A 24,004-nucleotide genomic window follows, 5' to 3' on the forward strand; every position below is an offset into this window, starting at 1 on the left:
GCAGGGAGGGACTCATTCGAGGAAGTTGTTCAAGATCGCAAGGGACCTCCTCATTTGGTCAAAAGATCGAAAGCTTTCGCTGGTAACGAGGTTCATTCAGGGCGATATGAATGTCATGGCAGATCGCCTCAGCTGGAAGGGTCAGGTCATCCCCACAGAGTGGACCCTTCACAAGAATGTTTGCAGCAGACTATGGGCCCTGTGGGGTCAGCCAACCATAGATCTATTCGCTACCTCGATGACCAAGAGGCTCCCGATGTATTGTTCTCCGATTCCAGACCCAGCAGCAGTTCACGTGGATGCCTTTCTGCTGGATTGGTCCCATCTCGACCTGTATGCGTTCCCGCCGTTCAAGATTGTCAACAGGGTACTTCAGAAGTTCGCCTCTCACAAAGGGACACGGCTGACGTTGGTTGCTCCCCTCTGGCCCGCGAGAGAATGGTTCACCGAGGTACTGCAATGGCTAGTCGACGTTCCCAGGACTCTTCCTCTAAGAGTGGACCTTCTGCGTCAACCTCACGTAAAGAAGGTACACCCAAACCTCCACGCTCTTCGTCTGACTGCCTTCAGACTATCGAAAGACTCTCAAGAGCTAGAGGCTTTTCGAAGGAGGCAGCCAGAGCGATTGCCAGAGCAAGGAGGACATCCACTCTCAGAGTCTAGCAGTCTAAATGGGAAGTCTTCCGAAGCTGGTGCAAGGCGAATGCAGTTTCCTCAACCAGTACCACTGTAACCCAGATTGCTGACTTCCTGTTACATCTAAGGAACGTAAGATCCCTATCAGCTCCTACGATCAAGGGTTACAGAAGTATGTTGGCAGCGGTATTCCGCCACAGAGGCTTGGATCTTTCCACCAACAAAGATCTACAGGACCTCCTTAGGTCTTTTGAGACCTCAAAGGAACGTCGGTTGTCCACACCAGGCTGGAATCTAGACGTGGTTTTAAGGTTCCTAATGTCATCAAGATTTGAACCGCTCCAATCAGCCTCTTTTAAGGACCTCACATTAAAAACTCTTTTCCTCGTGTGCTTAGCAACAGCTAAAAGAGTCAGTGAGATCCACGCCTTCAGCAGGAACATAGGTTTTACATCTGAAACGGCTACATGTTCCTTGCAGCTCGGTTTTTTGGCTAAAAACGAGCTTCCTTCCCGTCCTTGGCCTAAGTCGTTCGAGATCCCAAGCCTGTCCAACTTGGTGGGGAACGAACTAGAGAGAGTACTTTGCCCAGTAAGAGCTCTTAGGTACTATTTAAGAAGGTCAAAGCCATTACGAGGACAATCAGAAGCTTTATGGTGTGCTATCAAGAAGCCTACTCTACCGATGTCTAAGAACGCAGTTTCTTACTACATCAGGCTTCTGATTAGAGAGGCACATTCTCATCTGAAGGAAGAAGACCTTGCTTTGCTGAAGGTAAGGACACATGAAGTGAGAGCTGTTGCTACTTCAGTGGCCTTCAAACAGAACCGTTCTCTGCAGAGTGTTATGGATGCAACCTATTGGAGAAGCAAGTCAGTGTTCGCATCATTCTATCTCAAAGATGTCCAGTCTCTTTACGAGAACTGCTACACCCTGGGACCATTCGTAGCAGCGAGTGCAGTAGTAGGTGAGGGCTCAGCCACTACATTCCCATAATCCCATAACCTTTTTAATCTTTCTCTTGAATACTTTTTATTGTTGTTTTTTGGGTTGTACGGAAGGCTAAGAAGCCTTCCGCATCCTGGTTGATTTGGCGGGTGGTCAATTCTTTCTTGAGAAGCGCCTAGGTTAGAGGTTGTGATGAGGTCCTTTAGTATGGGTTGCAGCCCTTTATACTTCAGCACCTAGGAGTCGTTCAGCATCCTAAGAGGACCGCTAGGCTCAGTAAGGAAGACGTACTTAAAAAAGGCAGAGTAATAGTTCAAGTCGACTTCCTTACCAGGTACTTATTTATTTTATGTTTGTTATTTTGAATAACTGATAAAATGAAATACGGGATACTTAGCTTCTTTTGTTAACATGTATGCTGGTCTCCACCCACCACCCTGGGTGTGAATCAGCTACATGATCATCGGGTAAGATTAATATTGAAAAATGTTATTTTCATTAGTAAAATAAATTTTTGAATATACTTACCCGATGATCATGAATTTAAGAACCCGCCCTTCCTCCCCATAGAGAACCAGTGGACCGAGGAGAAAATTGAGTTCTTGTTGACAAGAAGTACTTGAGTACCTACTCACAGATGGCGCTGTTGTGTACACCCCCACCTGGATAGCGATCGCTGGCGTATCCCGACCGTAGATTTCTGTCGGGCAACGGAGTTGACAGCTACATGATCATCGGGTAAGTATATTCAAAAATTTATTTTACTAATGAAAATAACATTTTACTGGAAGATATTTATGAAAAGAGCGTGCGAGAATAGTCTTTTTATTATATTGCTATTTTCCCTGCTTTAGGGATTTCAGGGCCTGATGAAGTAAATCTCATTTACAATAAATTATTATTTATTATATTTAATGTATTGTATATTCAGAGGGAAGAAAGAAAATATTTAGATTGAAAAATGGGATGTCACAAAATGGGGAACATGAGAAATAAATGATTGATACTTTGGAAATATGCTGAAATGCAGGATTAGATGAATGTTACATTTGTTCCGGCACATAATACACACTTTTGACCTTCAATAGGAGTGTGATTTCAGCGAAGCTGGTATGGCTTTTAAAATTTTAATGAAATAGTAGTAGTAGCTGGCAGGTGGTGGGGGTAGGCCCTGCCCACCCACCAGGAGCATTACCTACACTTTGTTCTGTTGCTTGAGAGTACGGATGTACTTCTAAGTGTCCTCATCTTGTTGTTTTAATCTTTCTTCTAAGTGTCCTCATCTGGTGGTTTTAATCTTTCTGCAAATGAATAAATTATCTTGCAGACAGTTGTGTTTGAGAAATGTTAATGGAAGATTCCAAGAATACGCAGTTTTTCATGATCATTTTGTTTGACATTGTCTGTGCTACCTGCCTTTATCCAACATAGTTGTTCCCTTTGGGCAGTATGTCTGGTGCTTTTCTATCCCTCAACAGGAACCTAAGAAAGTTTGTTTTCCTTGGATGTAACTGATGCTCCGTCGGAAGTAGAGTTCCTCTGCTGTTGAGTGTGAAAGAGAGAGGCACCGCCATACCGATCCCGGAAGGCGCTTAGGACGTATCACCTTGTTGTCATCTCTTTCCCTGTGAGTGTTGTCATTGGTCTGTATGACTCCGAAGAAGATGAACTTCAAGTTCTCCCTTCATTCCTATTTCACTTTTATTGACTCTTCGCTACTACACCTCAAGAAGATTGGGTAAAAAAAAAACCTCATCAAGGTTCAGGAAGTCAAGCAGGAGTCATGTATACCTAACTCCTACTGTATCTCCGACAGGTGTAATACCAGGAAGCTATCTTTTTTTGTGAGTACCGAGAGTTTTCCCATAGCTGGAAGAAATATTGACGCACACTTCACTATGGAGGTGTCTTGGGTACTTGGTATGGGTGTTTTCACACCTTTTTTTTATGTGCTCAGTCTTGTGCCAGGAGAAGTGAGGGTTGAGAGTTGTCCATTAGCAGGAAAAAAGCATCGTTTTTCACAACTCTCTTACGAACTAAGCATATGCGCTGCCAGTTGGGATGAATGGATGCCAACCTTCTTTTCCACAATAAAAGAGAGAAAGAGAAACGACAACCAAATCTTTGAATGTGACCTGGCAGTCTTTCAAGACGTCGACTGATTCCTCTGCATGGTTTTGGTATGCAGTACAGTTGTTCAAGCAAGCACCTGCTACCAGCGCTCGATCTGATACAGGACCTTGCTCATACTCTGCTGATAGGGAAGTGTGACGGTGCCGAGAGAGAGGTTATGACTCAAAGGCAGGATGCAATCAACTGAGTTGTTTATTAAAGAACACACTCCTTTATATACAAAATCTCAAAGCAACAAGAATTTTCATGTTCAAATATTGACAATGTTACAGAGGAGAAAAGCAGACATGAATTTTCATGTTCGTTTTAGTGCGAGGGAAGAGCGAAGATACAAGCATAATATATACAAAAGGAATTATGTACAATTGTGTGACACACGGTTGGTACAGAAGTGAGCTGTTGCATTTGTTCCCCTCCTTCTTATACACAAGACAGTATTCCACTTGTTTTCTTTTCACGAGCCAGTCATCCACGCACACAATTTTCCACAAAATGTGAGCTTCCACTCGCATGAGCTCCACAAATACGATGTTCTACTCCCACAATCTTTCATGCATGAGCTCCACGAGCTTCCATGTGCAAGACCTTGATAAACATGATACAGTAGTCCATGCCCATGACTGTCTACACACACAAGCTTCCATGCACCTGAGCTTACCAAATATGATCAGCTACATGCATAAACACCACTCACACGATCTTCACGATTTACGTTCTGGTGTCGAAACGATTCGTCACTGCTTGAATGGTCTCAGTATGTCCTGTCACTATGTGATCTGTCTTTTCTCACCCTGTTGAGTGACGAGAATACCCATGTACATGTGGGAATGACATTACTTACCAAAAACATATCTATGTGGGATGATGATCCTTGTACGTTTTTGCCTCTCAAAGGGAGAGGTTATGTATCTAACAATTCCTTACCCGAGAGTATGTTTCACTATACGGTTCAGGTATTCATCCACACTTGCAGAACTGCATGAAGGAGCACGAAGGAGAGAAATGCACTCAAAGTCTTCAGTTGGTTCTCCAGATATTTAGAGTCAACTTTTATGGTGACAAAGTCAACGAGCAAGGGCCTGGTGACCAATCTTCTTCCCATTCGAAAGGAAGACAACAAGTACCGTACAATCTACCTTCAGGAAGAAGACTTCTCGTTCTTGGAAAACCTGAAGGATATATACTTCTAGATGACCATCCTTCGATCCATCAGAATCATTTCCTTGTCATCAGTAGGCTTCTTTGGTTTTCAGTTCCAAACTAGAACTTCAGACTGCTTATCACCTCGACCATTTACATTAACTCCTCTGGTACTTACTCGATGGAGACTCGCCTTTTGGGTCTTCCTGACAGTTGGGTTATCCTCTCACCCTTGAGGAGAGCCTCCTGGTTTCAGCTGAATAGGAAACACAGGACAATCAAGCTTGTTTTTCCTCTCCAGGGGAGTTCCACTCTAACACCACCTCCAGGGATCCTGCCATTAGCAGATGAATCCAGGGCAGTGGAGCATACCTGGAGTACATGAACACCTCAGGGAAGTTGTTCACAGAAGTAAAACACCGGCTTTTCAACCTGCTGGAAGTTTAATCAACAATTTTTGCTATCTTCCGAATAGGGTTTAGTAGGATAGGATTATAAAATTTAGGCCTCAAGCCAAGCACTAGGTAGCATTGAAGAAGAGCAATTCCAACTTTTTGAATTACATCTAAAAGCCAAGGCGTACTGTTTACCAGGCCCTTTGTTATTGGGGGCAAGCATTTAGGTACCTGGGCAGTCGACAACATTAAGGAGCTGTATGCAAGATCCATTTCAACTAGAGGAGTGTTTAGCAGACACTCTCGGTCACGAAGGGGAAGTTGGATGAGTGACTCCTTACTTTAGTGCATGGCAGATAAGCATCTTAAACTTTGAGTATCATTATTGAAGGATCCATTTGCCTCCCAGTTGATCCAGAACTTCAGTTCTAGAACATCTTCCAGTAAGCTGCTCTACCGTTTTATGGATGTCAGCAACATTCAGGTCACCTTCCATCACACCAGTATTCTTAGTTACCTCAACCTTTTTGCCTGCTTACCTGGTTTGCAGATTACTCAACAATCTAGGGGCAATTTCATTTTCAGGTTACCTTGTCGGTTACCAAGTGCCACCTGAATTTGTTGAGGCTCTTCTATAAACCGTTCGAACTACCCTTCCTTGGCTAGTGGCATTGTAGAAGAAATACTTCACCTGGCAGAGCCTCTCTAAAATATATTGTGGTTCTCCTTATCTTCTTTTGCCGAGGATGCTCCCTTGTCTCTGCAGTAAATGGCTGTCACTCAGCTTTTAGCTAGATCTCAGCCTGAAGGGGTTGGATCTTTTTCCCTTTCAAAGTTTGATCCTGGGTTTGGGAGTATCTATGATCGGTCCTCCTTCTCCAAGAGAGTGAATTCCTTGGGGATGTTGCCCGAGTCTTCAGGTCTCTCTAGCGTGTCCTGTACATTTGACCAACATCAGATAGGATTTTACCCCCTCGGTATTACAATGGGTGTACCTCATGACGGTTTGTATGTCACAAGTCATTCTCAAAGGAGGAAGCCCTTCTTCTCCCTTGTTCTAGAGTTTATGTCTAAGAGCCAACTTTAAGCCCAGGACACCTCTAATCTCGCATCTTTTCCATCTCTTCCTTACAAGTTTTGTTCAGGATGACTCTTCTATCTTGTCAGAATACGGCAACAATTCTTAGAGATCTCATTTCCCTTTGTGGAGCACCTAAGACTTTCAGGCGCTGAAATGGTAAAGTTGAAGATGTTCAGGAACATTGCTTCTTCCGAGTCATGCACTCAGTCGTGCTGATCCAGTAAGATTCGTCCTGGTCCAATGCAGTAAGTAAGGGATATCAGATAAACCCTAACCTTCAATAAGGACCTGTCAGTGGCTCTAGTTATTAAGAGACTGATACAACAGACAACCTTTGCTGTCCACTACCTATGGGAGTTTACCCTCAGGTCCCTGGATAACGTAATCCTTGGTCCTGCAGTAGCTATTCGGCAAGTTGTGCAGCAAAACTAGTTCCCTCATGGGACAAGTAGCATCTTGTCTAAGATAGCAGTTGTGACATTAGTCTAGGAGAGGTAGAAAGACCAGAACCTTACGAATATAGGTTGTTCCATGACCATCTACCTGTCTCCTGGTAGGGACGTAGCCTTATCTTCATGCTGAGGTTGTTAGAAGTCACATTTCTCATGTTTGTTAACCAGCCAGATTCGTTTTAGGGACTTCCTCTTTTCAAAGAATGAGTCTCCTATTAAAGGTTGAAGGTTTATATTCCTCTTTTCAAAGAATGAGTCTCCTATTAAAGGTTAAAGGTTTATATTATGTGTAGGAACAGTTTACCGGTAATCAAATTTTAAAGTAATTTTTATTTTTCCTAACCTAAGACCTTCAGGTTACGCTGCCAGCCTCAACCACCCTGCATTAGGTTAAGGTCAAAGTGAATGTTATTCTACAGTACCTGGCATCTTGACTGTAATATGGGTAGTGGTAAATTATAGAAATCCACCCTCAAATAAGAGTTAAATAACAGATTTACTCAGAGAGACCTACAAGGATTCAGCCCCCAGTTGGCTTCTCCTGAAGCAATGTGGTGGTGACAGAAAACTGAAAACCTCTCCCCTAACCCTATTAAAAGGGTTTATAGCTGGTGTTAAATTTTAAAAGCTTGTTTTGAAAAGGAAGAATTATTTTTCTACTTCTGCTGTGATCTCTTTGAACATTTACATACAGTTGTGTTAAATGATATGCAGTTTTGTTATATACAGTACATACAGTATACATTATTCTTTATACATATGCATTCATACTGTTTTCTGTTGTAATATAGATAATTCACCATTTGAAGACTAATTCCAAATGCTTTCTTTATTCCAAGGTATTTATCAACTTCTGACGATAAGCCTCATGCACGAATCTCCCCAATGCAGACTTCCCAATCCCTACAAGACTCTCTACCAAGCATGGATAAATCATGTAAAGCATATGTTGATTTACTGAACAAAAAATATTGTCTGTGATATATAATTGCCTTTCGCCGTCATTGCCATTTTTCGCCCTGTGAACAATGGCCATGCTATACCCAGTGGCTTAGCTTAGCAGAAGTGTGTTTGGTATGTATTTTCTTTTATAAAGTTGCCATTTTTTATATTATTTTAAATTTAAGTGTGGTTTCTCTATTTTTACATAATTTTTAAGTTAATAGAGTTTATTAAATATAGTATCTAGTATTTGTAAGTTACAAACTTACTAACAAGAACTACCATGGTATATTTAAATTTTTAAAGGAGTGTGTTTGCAAGTTCACAATGAATGAATTAGTTGTTTCTATTAAAAACTTTTGTTCTCAAAACAGTGCAACCTTGCTTAGGCCTTACCATGTACAGTTTTGTGCTACTGGCTTGGTAGTGAAAGAATAATTGATGTGAGTATTTTGTCTGTGCCTTATGTGAATGTATGCATGCATGAAGCACAGTATTACAACGACCTATTCCTCAGTGGTTGTTTCTGCTAGGGATGTTTTATGGAGATGGATTCATCTATTTGAAATTAGAAGCATCACAATACCATAGCAATTAATTGCCAAAGTTGAAAATTTTTTAGTGAAAGATAGTTGTTGAGTAAACAGGAAATGGTAGTAGTGAAGTGAATTAGTGTCAAAACTGCCATTTGCTATTTTTCTTGTTATTAGAAACATATTTTTGTTAAGAAAATCTGGTTTATGGAAGCCTCAGGGTTTGATAGTATTTTAGATTGGTCGTTAGTTTTCAGATGATCGGGTATGACAATGTCTTTCGACAGTGGCATGAATGAAGTTATTTTAGAGAGCTTTAATCTTGATTAAATACACAAACCTTTCTGGCAAGGACACATTTTTAAATTGGTTGTTGTGTGGTTGTACATAATGGTTGTTCTAAGATGGTGTCTGGCATGCAGTTTTTTGTGATTTTACTCGAAACAACTTTCAACATAACCTCCTCCTCAACATGTTGCTGTTTTCACAAAACTTATCAAGTTTTCTTTTTACCAGACAAGGTCAGTACCCCTGTACTGCTATCCCATTCTATCCGGTGTTTATATAACTAGAGGTGCTTTTTATTGTCTGGCTGCCAATGACCAAATTTAGTGGAAGTTTTAAATGTAATTTTTCCAGCAGCTATAAATTGGGCAGTTTTATGGCAGACTTGCAATACTTTATTTATAGAAATCTGTGATGTACCTATAAGAAAATACATTATATTAATATTTTCCTAAAGTTTTTTAATGTCTGCATTGCTAAAATAGTGTACATTTTTTTTAATAGAATTTATTTTCAGCATCCAGGGGTGTGAGAAACCTGAGTTCCAGTTAAAATATTTCATGGTATCAGTATATTAATTTCTTTTTTATAGTACCATGGATATCATCAAAGCTCATTGACTTAATTGTGAAATTTGTGTTCACCCCAAATACAAACCCTTATTTTGCAAAAAGTCTTGTGTTGATACATTATTATGTAGGTCTTGAATGGAAGCAAAGTGGGGAAACACTTTAATGTTGTCTGACAAGGTTCCTCAGCAAATCAAGAACATTAATTAGGTTAACCAAGACCTTATGCATAAGTGCCTTGTTGGTTATACCAAACGGAGCGCCTTACCCACTTTCCTGTACTTTGGTGTATTGTGGGATCTCCTGCAGTGTGTGGCAAAAGCAGAAGCTTCTTCATCTGAAAAGTTTCTCTCTCTCTCTCTCTCTCTCTCTCTCTCTCTCTCTCTCTCTCTCTCTCTCTCTCTCTCTCTCTCTCTCTCTCTCTCTCTCTCTCTCTCTCTCTCAGGGAATGCCTATCCCAGAGCTTATGGATGTGGAATCCTCGTGAAGGGTCTCTTTCAGTAGGATAAGAATTTATGGTACATCTAGTTAAGTCTTGAAAACCACTTACGGCAATGAATCATGTGGATGTTTAAAGCTGGCCTAAGCTTAGGGTTTGACAGTTAAGGCTGAATGGAAATGCTTAAAGTTTAAGGCTGTCCCACCTAAGGATAATTGTGTCTCAGCCTCAAGCCTTCAGATCCAGTTTAGGAGGACAATAGAATGGCAACTTACAACTTAGGAACATAGCGAATAGGTCAACTATTAGGGTTCCCCAGACATATGTATTAAGGAGCCATTCTGTCTAGAGTAATTCTTCATTCTGTTTAGAGAGTTTGCATTGATGTGCAGATGCTTTTCTTTGGTCTTTACACTAGAGATGGCCAGGTCGTCCAGGTGTGCTTCCCACCCCTCCTAAGACGAATCCGAGAACAGTTGCATGTCTGGAGGCGGAGAGTCGAGTGGAACTCCCGTAAGGAAATTCTCCTTGTCAAGCCACTGGGACAGATCGGCTCGAATCTCCTGTCCCACTGAAACAGGAAGGAATTGGGGATCTCTGTCGTCCGACCATTGATCCTTCAGGCATCATTAAAGGGATCTCTGGTGAAAGTGCCTGTGTTGAACGAGCGTCTCAAATAAGGAGAGGTGATTGAGAATACGTTGCCAGCACTGAGCTGGTATTTAAATCTTGGAGAGGAACAGTCATGCAACTTCCCTGAGCCTACTGATGCAATCATCTGATATAAAGACTCTCACTCCTGCCCTACTTCAACTTCTGCTTTGGTATGTGATTCCACTTGTCCCAGTTTACCACAATCCCCAGATTGCGGCAAAATGCAAGAATCCAATCTTGAAGAGGCCAGGATCAAACAATCGTCGAGATACATCAACAGGCATATACCTCGTGAATGCACTCAAGAGATTTCCAAGGTGAACACCCGAGTGAACCTGCGCTGTTCACAGTCCGAAGCACAGAATCTTGAACTGGTGTACCATACCGTAGAGGGAGAAGCAGAAGCACTTTCACGAGGGACTGGTGTACCATACCGTAGAGGGAGAAGCAGAAGCACTTTCACGAGGGCTGATGAATAGGCACTTGAAAGTACGTCTTTCAGATCTACTGGAAGCACAAAGTCAACCTCTCTGACAGAAGACAGCACAGACCATAAGGTTTCCTTCCCGAAATTTGTTTGGTGAATAAACTTGTTCAGAGGAGAGGTTGATGACCAGCCTCCAGTTGCCTTCTCCACCAGGAAGAGCCGACTGTAGAAGCTCGGAGACTTGTCTCAAACAACATCGAACTTGCTTGGGACCTGAGAAAGAGGGCCAGCAGTCCTGAAAGGGTAGTAATTAACTGTCCCAAAAGGACACTTGCTACCAAAGACTCGGCCCCTTGTCTCAGCCAAGTCACCCAGTGGCAAGACAGGCATCCACTTTCAAAAGACTGTGGTGCAACTGAAGGAGTCCTGCAAGTCCTGTAGAGGGAGAAGCGGAAGTACCTTTGAGAGGACTGTTGAACAGGCACTTGGAAGCACTCGTCCTTTAGATCTACCTAAAACATGAAGTCAACCTCTCTAAAGGAAGACGGCAGAGACCATAGTGTTTCCTTCCAGAAATTCGTTTGGTGTCAGAGGAAAGAGGTTGATTACCGGCCTCCTTCCCCCAGTTGCCTTCTCCACCAGGAAGAGCCAACTGTAGAAGCTTGGAGACTCGCCTTAAACAACACCCAAGGCATTCTTTTCCAATATCCCGTCTATGTTGTCCCGCAAGGCCATGGCTTTCGGTGATGTTAGATGATCCACAGGGAACTCTATTGAGACTTTGGAAAGAGGGCCAGCAGTCCTGTAAGGGTAGTAATCAACTTTCCCAAAGGACACTTGTTACCAAAGACTCGGCCCCTTGTCCCTGCCAAGTCGCCCAGTAGAAAGACAGGCATCCCCTACTCTCGGCAGCATGAGAAAGGGAATGCTGGTATCAGCATTTCCCTCTCCCCACCGCCACCCTTCCTAGTTTCTGGGGTCTCCTTAATCCAGACCACGCAGGTTTGGCAGCCTCCATTTTTGACGGACCAAGGCACCCCTAAAGGAGTCCTTTATGATTCCCCCTCCGCTTGCATACGACTCCGAAGAAGGAGAGATGTGGCACCCTGGACCAAGTTCCATAACAAAAAAACGCCACCTCCAGGGTTACCCGTTTTAAAGCGAGAAATCACAGCGACTCGTATCTTCAAAACTGGTTAACCCACTAGTTGTCGCCTGGTGGGCACCCAACAGCACGTCTCTTGCATTTATCCAAATCTTCCCGGGTTGGTAACTTTGCCAAGTTTGCAAAGTACGTTACTTGACCAAACTTTGAGCCAGGAAACAATGAGGAGAGAGCCCAAGGCTGAAGCTTTCATGGCTGCTGACTCGGAGAAAAAGAACGTACCTTCCATCTCTAGTCTCTCTGAAGAGAGTGCACATTGATAGCTCAACCTGCAGGGGTGCAGATGCAGCGTTCTCCAGCATGTAGAACCTCCGCTGCATTGAGAAAAGCTCTCCAGCTGGAAATGAGGTGCGGTTAGTCGCCCCATACTCTCACCAGCTGGTTAACTGCTTGTTATCCAACTACACTATAATGACCAACTGCATCTCACCCTGAATAATCAATCTTCCTAATAAAAGACAGTTTCTATGCAGCTTAAATACAATTGCCAGTAAGTTCTCTGGTCGTGTTGCGATAACATCATGACGCTCTCCTTATCCAGTGCGACCCTTTGTGTCTCACGCGGTTCCCACGTGGTACCTTGTGCTGCTCCTTATCCTTTCCCTTTGTGTTCCTGTGTCTCGCGGTGCCTTACTAGTGTGTAATGGAGCATCCCCGCCGTTGTCCTGGGCCTATGGCTGGTAAATCGTGTGGTGCTTTCCTGTCGAAACCTGAAGTTGATCCGCACTCCTTGTATTCTTTAGGTAGGGGCAGTGTGTGTTCCCCTACAGCCACGTGTCCGGAGTGCGAGTCCTGGAACGAGGTTGCAGTGGGTGCATTACGGCACCAAAAAGAAGAAGGCGTCTAAGAGATCGTCTAAGAAGCCGAGCGTCTCTTCTCCTCTTGCTTCGCCGGGCATATCGTCAGACAGAGCCTTGCTGCCGCCTTCCCCTACCCAGAGTAGGGGACGAGGTAAGTCAGTTGCAGGGAAGAGGCCTGTGGCCCTTCCCCAGGAGTCTGAATTACGGGATAGTGGTGTTGTGGCGTCATTCCAGGCAAGTGAGGGGCCTGAGGGAGGGACGGGAGTGTGTTCGGGGGACGGAACCCTGGTGCAAGCAGGGCCCGTCTCTTCAGATGATCCTATGTGGGGAAAAACTGTGCCTACCTCTTCTCCCGCCTCATGGGCGTGTTTTTCAGGTGTTTCCGCAGCCGAGGGTTCTGCCGAGAAGGAAGACTCGCCGCCGTCAGACTCCCTCGCGTGGGTGCCGCCGAAGACGCCCTCAGGTTTCCGTTGAGGATGGAGGAAGGTTTTGGAACCTGGTCCCCCATCGAGGAACTCCCACGCTCCCCTCCAGCGCCTTCAGCTACGTTTCCGTCCGTCTTCCTACAGCCCTCTTCTTCCATCGAGCGATGCGTGGACCCATCAACAACGCGGCACGAGTCGGGCCCGCCGGTGAGAACATGCAAGTCGTCGGGCTCCTCGGAAGACGGAGCCCCGAGGAACCATAGAAGACGACGTGAGCGGTCCCGCAGGAGACGTTCTCGTTCTCGATCCCGCTCCAGATCCCGCCACGGGGGTAGGCGCTCTAGATCCCCCAGAAGGAAGTTTAGGAGAAGTGATTCCCCGGGGGAAGAATGGGTCGTCATCCCTCGTAGCAAACTTCTCGAGATGTCAGCAGTTCCGGGCCCCTCGAACTGTTTCCCAAGGGCTCGCTCACCAGTGAGGTACGTATCCAGCGGCAGATACGATCGACGGAGGGAGTCGTCTCTTCAGGTCCCAGCGAACAGGCATAAGTCCGCGAAGATTCCGACTCCATCCGCCCAGCGGAGAGAGTCGCCCCTTCGGTCTGGCAGCCGCGTCCCGACCTCCAAGTCAACGTCGAGTCGGCAGGAACGAGACAAGCAACTCCCTTCGACGAGCAAGCCTGCATCTACTTGGACCTCCGTAAGCAGGGATAAGTCCAGGACGGAGGCCTCCGTCCCGACGGCGATGCCCGTCCTACGCCCTGAGCCGCCAAAGTTGGACCATTCCAGGATGTTTCCTCGCCCCGCTCGGCGACCTCCGTCACAGGCAGCGGAGTCTCCTACGAAGGAAATGGACGACAACGTAGAAGGCTCAGCAGCAGAAGTTTCGGCCTACAGGAGGGTAATAGGACTCATTAGGAGGCATCACAGACTGGACGAACCCGAGCCCTCCTCCGACGAAGTCTGGCTCTCGAGCCTCGGCAGGCTGGTTGATGCCCCGGTGCAGCAGAGACCCTCGCTAGCCCTGCCTTTGGCTAGGGATGTTAGGCTGGGTAGCGCTCACGTGGACAAGATCGTGGCCAACCATGCAGAAGTCCCCAAGACCCAGAGCTCCTCCAAGCTTCTTCAAGGCCTAAAATCCCAGAGTCGGTTTTACCTTCCTTGAAGGGCATCGCACAGGTCCCTGTACTGTGGAGCCTGCAATCACCATCCTGGGACAAGGAGCAGCTGAAGAGAGAGCGACTACCGCCCCGATCTGTTTCTCCCCCTTCAGAAGCTGCCATGATGGAGGAGATAGCCAAGGACCTGGTGAATGTTTCCTCGTGGCTGGATTGGTGGGCCTCCACGCTGGTAGGCTTCCAGTACTCCTACGACCTCACTATCCCAGAGAACCAGGCCTTACTGAAGGAGCTGATTAGCTCGGGAGGTAAAGCCCATAAGTTTCTCTCATACCTATCCATCGCGCAGGCCGCCAATTGGGTTCTGCGAAAAAGGGACACGGTGCTCAACAAGCTCGTAAGGAGGCTCCCGGACAGAGAAGCGAGGTCCCTGAGGAGCCTACCCCTGTGGGATGACTCAGTTTTCCTCCTGAAGGCAGTGGAAGAGACGGTAGAGAGGGTCAGGAAGCTGAAGGATACGGGAGACTCCAGACCCCCTCCAGCGAGAAGACCTACCCATAGAAGGGCACCCTCCGACGCCTCCCTTCCTCCTCGCGCCTTACCTAGTCAACCCAGGAGAGACGCCCCTACTACGGCCTTGTCTCAGTCTTCGCAGCCCTCCCGTAGAGGAACGTCTTCAGCAGTCATCCTTCAGGCCTTCCTATGCGGCAGCCAGAAGAGGTCGTTCAGGTCGCGCCTCTTGAAGGAGATAGGGAGAGATGCCCCTTACTCCTACCGAAGCCTCAGGTGGGGGGATGCCTCAAACATTCTTGGCAAGCATGGAGAGACCACGGAGCAGATCCGTGGACCGTAGCAGTCCTGAAAGAAGGGTACAGGTTGCCCTTCCTGGCGGACCCCCCACCTCTAATGCCAGATCAACAGGCAGAGTGGTTGGCACCCAAGGACCCCTTGAGAAGGACGGACCTACAAGAGGAGGTCTTTGCGATGCTGGCGAAAGGGGCGATAGAATCAGTCAAGAACCCTGGCCCGGGGTTCTACAGCAGACTCTTCCTGGTGGAGAAAGCGACAGGGGGCTGGAGACCAGTCATAGACCTCTCAGCCCTCAACAAGTTCGTGTGCAAGACCGGCTTCAAGATGGACACCCCGAAGTCGGTCCTAGCGGCCTTGAGGGAGGGGGACTTCATGATGTCCATAAACCTCAGGGACACATACTTCCAAATCCCTGTTCACCCCTCCAGCAGGAAGTACCTAAGGGTGAAATGGGGTACCCAAGCGTTGCAGTTCAAGACCCTCTGCTTCGGTCTGTCCACAGCCCCTCAGATCTTCACGAGGGTCTTCACAACAGTCTCAGTCTGGGCACGCGAACAGGGCATCCGCCTGATTCAGTACCTGGACGACTGGTTGTTGCTTTCAACCTGAGGGGAAGTACTGAGGGAGCAAGGCGCGAAGCTCCTGCGGTTCTGCAATGTCATGGGTATCATCATCAGCCTAGAGAAGTCCCAACTGATACCCTCCACCAGGATGACCTACCTCGGAATGGTCCTGGACTTCCGGTTGGCAAGAGCTTTCCCTTCCGCAGAGAGACTAGACAACTTGGACCAGATCCTCCGCCCCTTCCTGTCGGACCAGCCCAGGAGAGCCAAGGACTGACAAAGACTGATAGGCCACCTCGTGTCGGAGAAGCTAGTCCCCCAGGGGAGACTCAAACTTAGGGGAGTTCAATGGAACCTGAAGGAGACCTGGAACCAGAGAGACTCCCCCCACAAGGTGGTCCCGGTGTTCCCGGAGACGAAGGAAGTCCTAGAGTGGTGGCTCGCCAGATTGAACACCCTCAAGGGAATGCCCTTCGCAGCCGACCCTCCGGAGATGCTTCTGTTCGCAGACGCATCCAAGGAGGGGTGGGGTGCCCATATCCTCGGCAAGACAGCAAGAGGAAGTTGGACGGACGAACAGAAAAACCAGCACACAAACGTACTAGAGATGATGGCAGTGCGAAGAGCGTGCCTAGAGTTCGTCCATCGGCTCCGGGGAAACACCGTGGCACTGATGTGCGACAACGCCACGGTGGTGGCCTACATAAAGAAACAAGGAAGACTAAAATCGAAGGAGTTGTGCGTCCTCACGATGGGACTGCTGGAATGGGCCGAAGAGGAACAGATCAAGATCTCAGCAAGGTTCATTCCAGGGAAGAGAAACGTCCTGGCCGACGGGCTCAGCAGAATGGGTCAAGTGGTAGGATCCGAGTGGTCCTTGCACCCGGAAGTTGATCTAAAAGAACTGGCGCGCCTTCCACCTTGGCCCCTTCCGGACAGGCCAGACCTTCTCCAGCAGCCCCACTTTCAAAGGTTCCATGAGAACCCTCGGTCTCTCCGCCTAAACGCGTGGAAGTTATCGAGCGTCTCCTGAGGAAGGAGGGATATTCTTCGAGAATGGCAGCAAGGATGTCAGGGTATCTGAGGCGTTCATCAGCGGCAGTATACCAGGAAAAGTGTGCCACATTCACTAAGTGGTGTGTCTCAAGGAACATCAAACCATTGAGGGCCTCCATTCCAGAGATAGCGGACTTCCTAGTCTATCTCAGGGACGAGGTAAACATGTTCATCCCAGCCATCAAAGGAGTCCGGACTGCTCTGGGTCAAGTCTTCCTCCTGAAGGGCATCAACCTGAGTGCCTCCAGACATATCTCGATGCTCATCAGGAGCTTCGAACAATCGTGCCCCCTCAAGCCAGTAGGGTGCCCCTGTGTGACGTGGCTAGAGTCCTGAACATGCTGTCAGAACCTCCCTTCGAACCCCTAAAGAACATCTTGGACAAGGAACTCGCCCTCAAGACAGTTTTTCTGTTAGCTCTGGCATCAGCAAAACGGGTAGGGGAGTTGCACGGACAGAAAAACCAGCACACAAACGTACTAGAGATGATGGCAGTGCGAAGAGCGTGCCTAGAGTTCGTCCATCGGCTCCGGGGAAACACCGTGGCACTGATGTGCGACAACGCCACGGTGGTGGCCTACATAAAGAAACAAGGAAGACTAAAATCGAAGGAGTTGTGCGTCCTCACGATGGGACTGCTGGAATGGGCCGAAGAGGAACAGATCAAGATCTCAGCAAGGTTCATTCCAGGGAAGAGAAACGTCCTGGCCGACGGCCTCAGCAGAATGGGTCAAGTGGTAGGATCCGAGTGGTCCTTGCACCCGGAAGTGGCCAAGACCCTCATTCAGAAATGGGGATCGCCAGTGTTGGACCTCTTCGCAACAAGACTGAACGCACAGCTCCCCGTGTTTTGTTCTCCTGTGCCAGATCCAGAAGCGGCGTCCAGCACCCTTGGGACAGCCTCGACGTTTACACCTTCCTTCCCTTCAGGATGCTCAGACAGGTCCTCAACAGGGTGAGGCGAGCGGACAACCTGTGGATGACTTTGGTAGTGCCCCCTGGTTGCCGGAGAGAGAGTGGTGTGGCCGGAGAGAGTGGTTCGCGGATCTAAAAGAACTGGCGCGCCTTCCACCTTGGCCCCTTCCGGACAGGCCAGACCTTCTCCAGCAGCCCCACTTTCAAAGGTTCTATGAGAACCCTCGGTCTCTCCGCCTAAACGCGTGGAAGTTATCGAGCGTCTCCTGAGGAAGGAGGGATATTCTTCGAGAATGGCAGCAAGGATGTCAGGGTATCTGAGGCGTTCATCAGCGGCAGTATACCAGGAAAAGTGCGCCACATTCACTAAGTGGTGTGTCTCAAGGAACATCAAACCATTGAGGGCCTCCATTCCAGAGATAGCGGACTTCCTAGTCTATCTCAGGGACGAGGTAAACATGTTCATCCCAGCCATCAAAGGAGTCCGGACTGCTCTGGGTCAAGTCTTCCTCCTGAAGGGCATCAACCTGAGTGCCTCCAGACATATCTCGATGCTCATCAGGAGCTTCGAACAATCGTGCCCCCTCAAGCCAGTAGGGTGCCCCTGTGGGACGTGGCTAGAGTCCTGAACATGCTGTCAGAACCTCCCTTCGAACCCCTAAAGGACATCTTGGACAAGGAACTCGCCCTCAAGACAGTTTTTCTGTTAGCTCTGGCATCAGCAAAACGGGTAGGGGAGTTGCACGGACTGTCGTACGAGGTGTCACACTCGAAGGGTTGGCGTGAGGCTACCTTCAGGTTTGTCCCATCCTTTGTGGCAAAGACTCAGAATCCAGCTGTTTGGGATCCCAAGTTTGAAGGGTTCTCAGTGCCGGCAATCCCTCGATCGGACAACTCGAGGGACTTGCTGCTGTGCCCTGTCAGGGCAGTACGAAAATACTTAGAGAGGACAGCCAGACTTTGACCCAAGATCAAGAGTGTTCGTCTCCTCGGGACTAGTGAAGAAGCCAGTCTCCAAGAATACTACCTCCTTCTGGCTACGGCAGGTGATCGTCAGGGCCTACAGTAGTGCAGGGGTCCCCCTTCCAGGAAAGCCCAGACCCCACGACATTAGGGGTCTAAGTACTTCATTGGCATTTGAGAAGAATATGGCAGGTTCTTGGTCTACCCAGTCGACCTTCACAGCTCACTGAAGGACTACTTGAGGAAGTCCCTGGACGGATTCTCGATAGGTCACGTCATTTCCGCGCTCCAAACGATTTAAAGGTGTAGCCCCAGTGATACCGCGGGTAGTAAGTCCAAGAGACACAGGTTCCTTCCTTAACCCCCTTGGTTCTTCCTTCCCCTGCTCCCTTACCAAAATGACTCCAGTAGTCCCCTGAAACTGCCATGGGATACACTATCTTTGGAAGGACGTCTCCTAGGATTTCTTGCAGAGGTGAGTTACTTAGACACTAAGATGGGTTTTTGCGTAGTTTTCCCTATTCTCTCGTGTTTTCCTTGGGGTCAGCAGAACCTAGTCTCCTATCTAGGTTCCTCTTATATACTTCTCACGGTCTCTAGGTCCTGAAGGACACTCCCACCTCCTAAGGTATAAGTCTCCTAAGAAAGTAGTTCGAGGTATAAGTCTCCTAAGAAAGTAGTTCGAGGTAAGTACTCAGTGTTGGAACAAATCACAAATTTTATGTAATTTGTATTTTTCCTAACAGTACTTACCTCGAACTACTTTCGGGTAATGGCCCACCCATCCTTCCCCGAGTGCCTTGCTGGACCTCATAGAAACCTAAGCTATCAAGAACTTACTGGGGATCGAGATCTGAGCAAGCATAGTCTCTAACCCAGGGTCGCCTCAGGGCACGTATCACACCACCAGAGGTTACCCCTCATAGAAAACAGGAGTAGGGTAAACTACACAAAACTCTGGTCGGTTGGGAGGAGATCCCAGATACTCCTAAGAAAGTAGTTCGAGGTAAGTACTGTTAGGAAAAATACAAATTACTTAAAATTTGTGATATTCTAAAGATTCACCTTTTTTGCCAGTACATCTCACCAACTTGTGATTTGTCATGCAGGTGCCTTCTGAATGTCGTAGAGGCATGCAGAGTCATCTGCAGCCTCCAACCTCCCAAAGCCTTCAAAACCACAAACAGCAAATCCTGCAATTCCTGATAGGTCTGTATATACTGTAGGTCCCCTTCCAAAGCATTGACCAAACCTCTAACTCTATGGTGCCCTACTTGACTGTCTTCAGAGCAGGATCCAAGACAAGTTAGTAGAGGTGCGAGTCTTCCATAAAAACTTGTGATATTCTCATCGAAGAACTTCTATCATTCAAGGCTCCTCTCTAATATTTTTTTTAAAATAATCTCTGCTCAACTGCAGGGAACCATACTCCCACAGGGGGAAGGATGTGGATGATCGTACTAAACTTACTTCACCATTTCATAGAAACTGTAAAAAAAAAAAACCTAGTCAAAACCATAAATTGATAATGCTGGAGGTGATCAAATTTCTTTAGCAAAATGACGCTCCTACAAAACATAAGAAAAAAAACAATATGTATTTATATAGATATACTGTATTCATAAACATGTAATATACAAAAGTACAATTTATTCCTGCTATCATAGCAGAATTTCAATGTAAAGGCAAAAGTAATGCCCTCTAAAAATCTAAAAGTGCAAAGAACAGAGCATTACAGAGCTGGAAGTTTGAAGTTTTTGTAAAATTGCTACATATAAATAGCATAATCTGGTACAAAGCTTAAGCTTGACATGGTTTGCTGTCATGTCCAATTTGCATAAGGTGATGTGAGATAGATAGGTGGCAATTTCAAGAAAGATAAAGGTAACATTTAAAAAGTGTTTAAGGCTTGTAACAAAAACATAAATAATGTAATACTAGGTGACGTCAATTGAAAGCATTTTCATTTCAGCGAAAATATGGTATATATTTTTTAAATATGATGGGAAAGAACATAAAATAATCACTTAAATCCTGTTTTAGCTCTTAAGAGAATAGCAACAATTATTCTAATAACAGCCTATAATGCAATCCAAAGTTCACCCCTAATGTAGAAAAAACTAGGTACAAAGCCTGCACAGCAGTGAAAGTTTCATATAAACCTGCAAAAGCAATAGATTGACCCTGAAATACTGTAACCTCCCTAATTATTACAGAATGCAACAGTAGTGATAGCTCGAGATATCTTTAAAGCCATCATCATCTATACAAATTCACACCAAATCCTGTATACTAAAAATTTACAAATGGCACAACAATGAACAAATTAGGAAAAATCCATGTACTTCTGTATCTCAGTACACATTAAGTACTATAAAAAAAATTGCACTTCATACACAAACTAAATTACAAAATAAATGCAAACTTCATTGAATTTCATATCACAGCAAAATATATAGTTGGGACTGCATGTTAAACAATCTGGGTAATTTTCAAATTAACTTCGCTTCTGATGTCTTACCTCTCTTAAATATATTAGGAAATGCATCACATCAAGTTGCTCTAAATGTTGTCATTTCAAATCACATTAGTTGAATCTCTTGCTGCTTTAATTTTCATAGATTTACTGAAAGTACTGTAGTTGTACCTGTCTGAAAACATCCACATGATTTAAATAAACTAATTTCATGACATGTCACAATGAATTTAAGTTTACCTTTGACCACAAGTAAATTAAAAAATATGTAATTTAAAGAATAATAGTTTACTATCAAGCTTTATACAAAAGAATATGCAGAAAAAAAATCACTGCAAAAAGAGATGGGGCACTTTCAAAGATAAAAGGTTTAATCCTATCTGCTAATAGGAAGGCCTTCATATAAAATTTACCACTAATTGTTATCATATCTCCATTAAACAGCATGAAAAGCAGACTAGGAGAAAGATGAAAGTATATGAATAACAGATTAATATAAAAATTAAGTTTCTTAAAGTAAGCAAGAAATGTTTAAAATTGCTATGTTATTAATGAAGAATGATTTTAATTGTTAGCTATATCTATAACTAATCATAAAAAAATATGGTCCCACAGAGCTACGAAGGTTAAAAGATAGCACATGATTATGGAATGAAATGATCATACTAATATTAAATGAAAATGTGAAATTAAATATACGTCAATATCTTAAGCTAACAAGGGTGACATTTTACAAAATAATCATCTTGGCAGCCAGTTATAAATTTACAAAACCCAACTAAATTTCATTATCATTTTGTCTAGTCTCTAGAACAATATATATCTAAAACAGAACTATCTATATAAGGCACATTTTTCCCATATTCACATCATAAACATTTGTTCTTTACTTTTATACACACAACCACACAATTATACTCCAAACAAACAAGAAGTGAGCAGAAAACATTACACATTGCCATATGTATGAACCCCATTACTGTGCCGGTTAGTGTTGTTGTGTCCATTACTCTTGATGTGCCCATTTCCATAGCCATTAGCTCCTGGGGAACGTGAAGGAGGTGCTGGTGCTTGCCTGTGAGTAGAGGTCTTTGAAGGTGGTGGTATTTCCTTGTTCATACTCGTAGGCCACGTGTAAATCAGTTCTTTGCGGGGTCCCTTACTGCAAGTACAAGTAAAGTTCTTAAGTTAAAATAATATCTTTACCATAAATACACAAGTAAGTAGCAATGTAAAGTATTCTTTCATATAAAAACATGTACATAATGGAACTTAATTATGTCCTTCACCCTTGTGGATTACTTCACACACATGCATAAAATAATAATGCACTCAAAGCAAAAAACCAAAAAAAAAAAAAGGAGACCTTATGAGCAATTGACATTTTCAAAATATTTTATGAAAGTCCAATAAAAATTATATAATTATCTCAGCTATATATATTTATGTTTCTGTGTATACAGAATAGATCTGAAATAAATAAAACAATTTTTTCATCAAAATGAAACAAAACTAGTACAAAGTTATGTTCAAACTCCTTAATATTTTGTTAATGACATTATATTTAATAGCTCTTAAATAAAAAAAATTGTAGTAAATATAATGTATTGAATTTTCATACTTGAAACTGGTACTCTTAACTTGAAAGCATCATAAATGATCCACATCTATTTGAAAAATTGATAACAGACAAGGAAAGAATAACAACTTATGAGAATAGGATATTGTAGGTAGAGGTTATCTTTCATAATTAAGGTGGTCAAATTATGGACCTGAATGGTTGGGTAGATAAGTTTGGGAATTCAGGCTAGTAGCACATTCATGTAAAGCTACTTCTGGCTGTGAGATCTTGAAGATACCAATCTGATAGAAGACAATGACTTTCTAAAGGATATCATCGCCAAACCCCTTCGGAAAAGGAGACATGTGAAAGTTGCATGAAGAAGCTATCATAGATGAGATTTATACCACAGCAATTGCAGGTCCCAAAATTGTTTGTTTTACAGTTTCAGTGACCAGAAGACCAATCAGCATCCCAGGACAAGTGGGAAAACACTGCTGCTTAACAGCAAGATAGAGAAAAGGAAGTGAGGATAAGAGGCAAAGTAAGGGCCGAGGAATTCTACAAAGACCCAATGATTTCAAAGAGGATTTAGATGTACTGTACTTAATACCCCAAGGATTTCGTATCTTGGATAAAGTAGGAAAGCCAGTTAATAGAGATGTGATCAGAAAAGATGAGCCATTCCTTTTATAAGGGTCAGATGGTTGACTGCCATTCACAACACACAGCAAGTGAGCACTACACATATGAAAACTGGGTCACAAAGGATTGTAGGTGGTAGACATGGTTTTGTAAAAGAATTAGCATTATGAAACCAAATGCAGTCGGTTTTATAACAAACACAACTCAGGGATCACATGTTTTGCATAAAGGGAGAATGTTTTCAAGCACAAGGTCAAACCAAAAGTACTAACCTAAATGAATGAATAAAAAAATTTTAAGGCCTAAATGCTGGGAAGAGGTTTCATGTTGTAACACTTTCATGGTCAATAAAAAATAAATTACCCAATAGTAGCTATATTAGGCTAGCTGGTAGAAGTGACTGAAAAAATAATAAATTTTAGGAAATTGTGAACCTCAGGAAAGTTGGGAAAATATTGCATGCTATTTAGTCACTTTAATCATGGACAAGCCCTTTACTTTAAAGTTAAATCCATAAATAGATGTGGATCAATTAGTGTATGTCATTAGATTTTAATTATTATATGGTGCTTTATTCATTACCTGGCCTTTTCACATGTTACAGACATCTCCAAAGGTAGTAGATAACATAGTTAGCAAGTAGTATATTAAAACCAGTAAATTATTGTCAATCTTATGATACATACTTTACAAATTTTGAACATAAATTACCTAGTACCTATCTTCACAAAGGCTAAGGCTAATCAAACTTTTCAACAGATTCTACTGGGGTTAAGTAAGGACACTTCTTACAGATATTAACTTTCCATATTTTTTTTTTAAATCTTTCCCAATGTTATTCCTACGTTTTTTGGAGTATCATTATATACAAGCT

At 44.5% G+C, this 24,004-nt stretch overlaps 2 protein-coding genes across 3 annotated transcripts in view; one reads left to right on the top strand and one right to left on the bottom strand.

The window, feature by feature from the left end:
* LOC137622264 (ankyrin repeat domain-containing protein 30A-like) overlaps nucleotides 1-8,994 on the top strand; it is a 112,256-nt gene extending 103,262 nt beyond the window's left edge. Inside the window, exon 10 of the mRNA XM_068352791.1 lies at nucleotides 7,625-8,994. Coding sequence (XP_068208892.1) covers nucleotides 7,625-7,766 — 142 coding nt within the window. The 3' untranslated portion in view covers nucleotides 7,767-8,994. The remainder of the gene's footprint in view (nucleotides 1-7,624) is intronic.
* Nucleotides 8,995-20,045: 11,051 nt separating this feature from the next.
* Myo31DF (Unconventional myosin ID) overlaps nucleotides 20,046-24,004 on the bottom strand; it is a 146,906-nt gene continuing 142,947 nt past the window's right edge. The window contains exon 20 of one of the 2 annotated variants that reach the window (XM_068352792.1): nucleotides 20,046-22,086. In XM_068352792.1, the coding sequence (XP_068208893.1) occupies nucleotides 21,873-22,086 (214 nt within the window). In that variant the 3' untranslated portion in view covers nucleotides 20,046-21,872. The remainder of the gene's footprint in view (nucleotides 22,087-24,004) is intronic. The other variant, XR_011040393.1, reaches the window with a different exon arrangement.

This window comes from Palaemon carinicauda, chromosome 29, assembly GCF_036898095.1.
Source record: "Palaemon carinicauda isolate YSFRI2023 chromosome 29, ASM3689809v2, whole genome shotgun sequence".
NCBI lineage: Eukaryota > Metazoa > Arthropoda > Malacostraca > Decapoda > Palaemonidae > Palaemon > Palaemon carinicauda.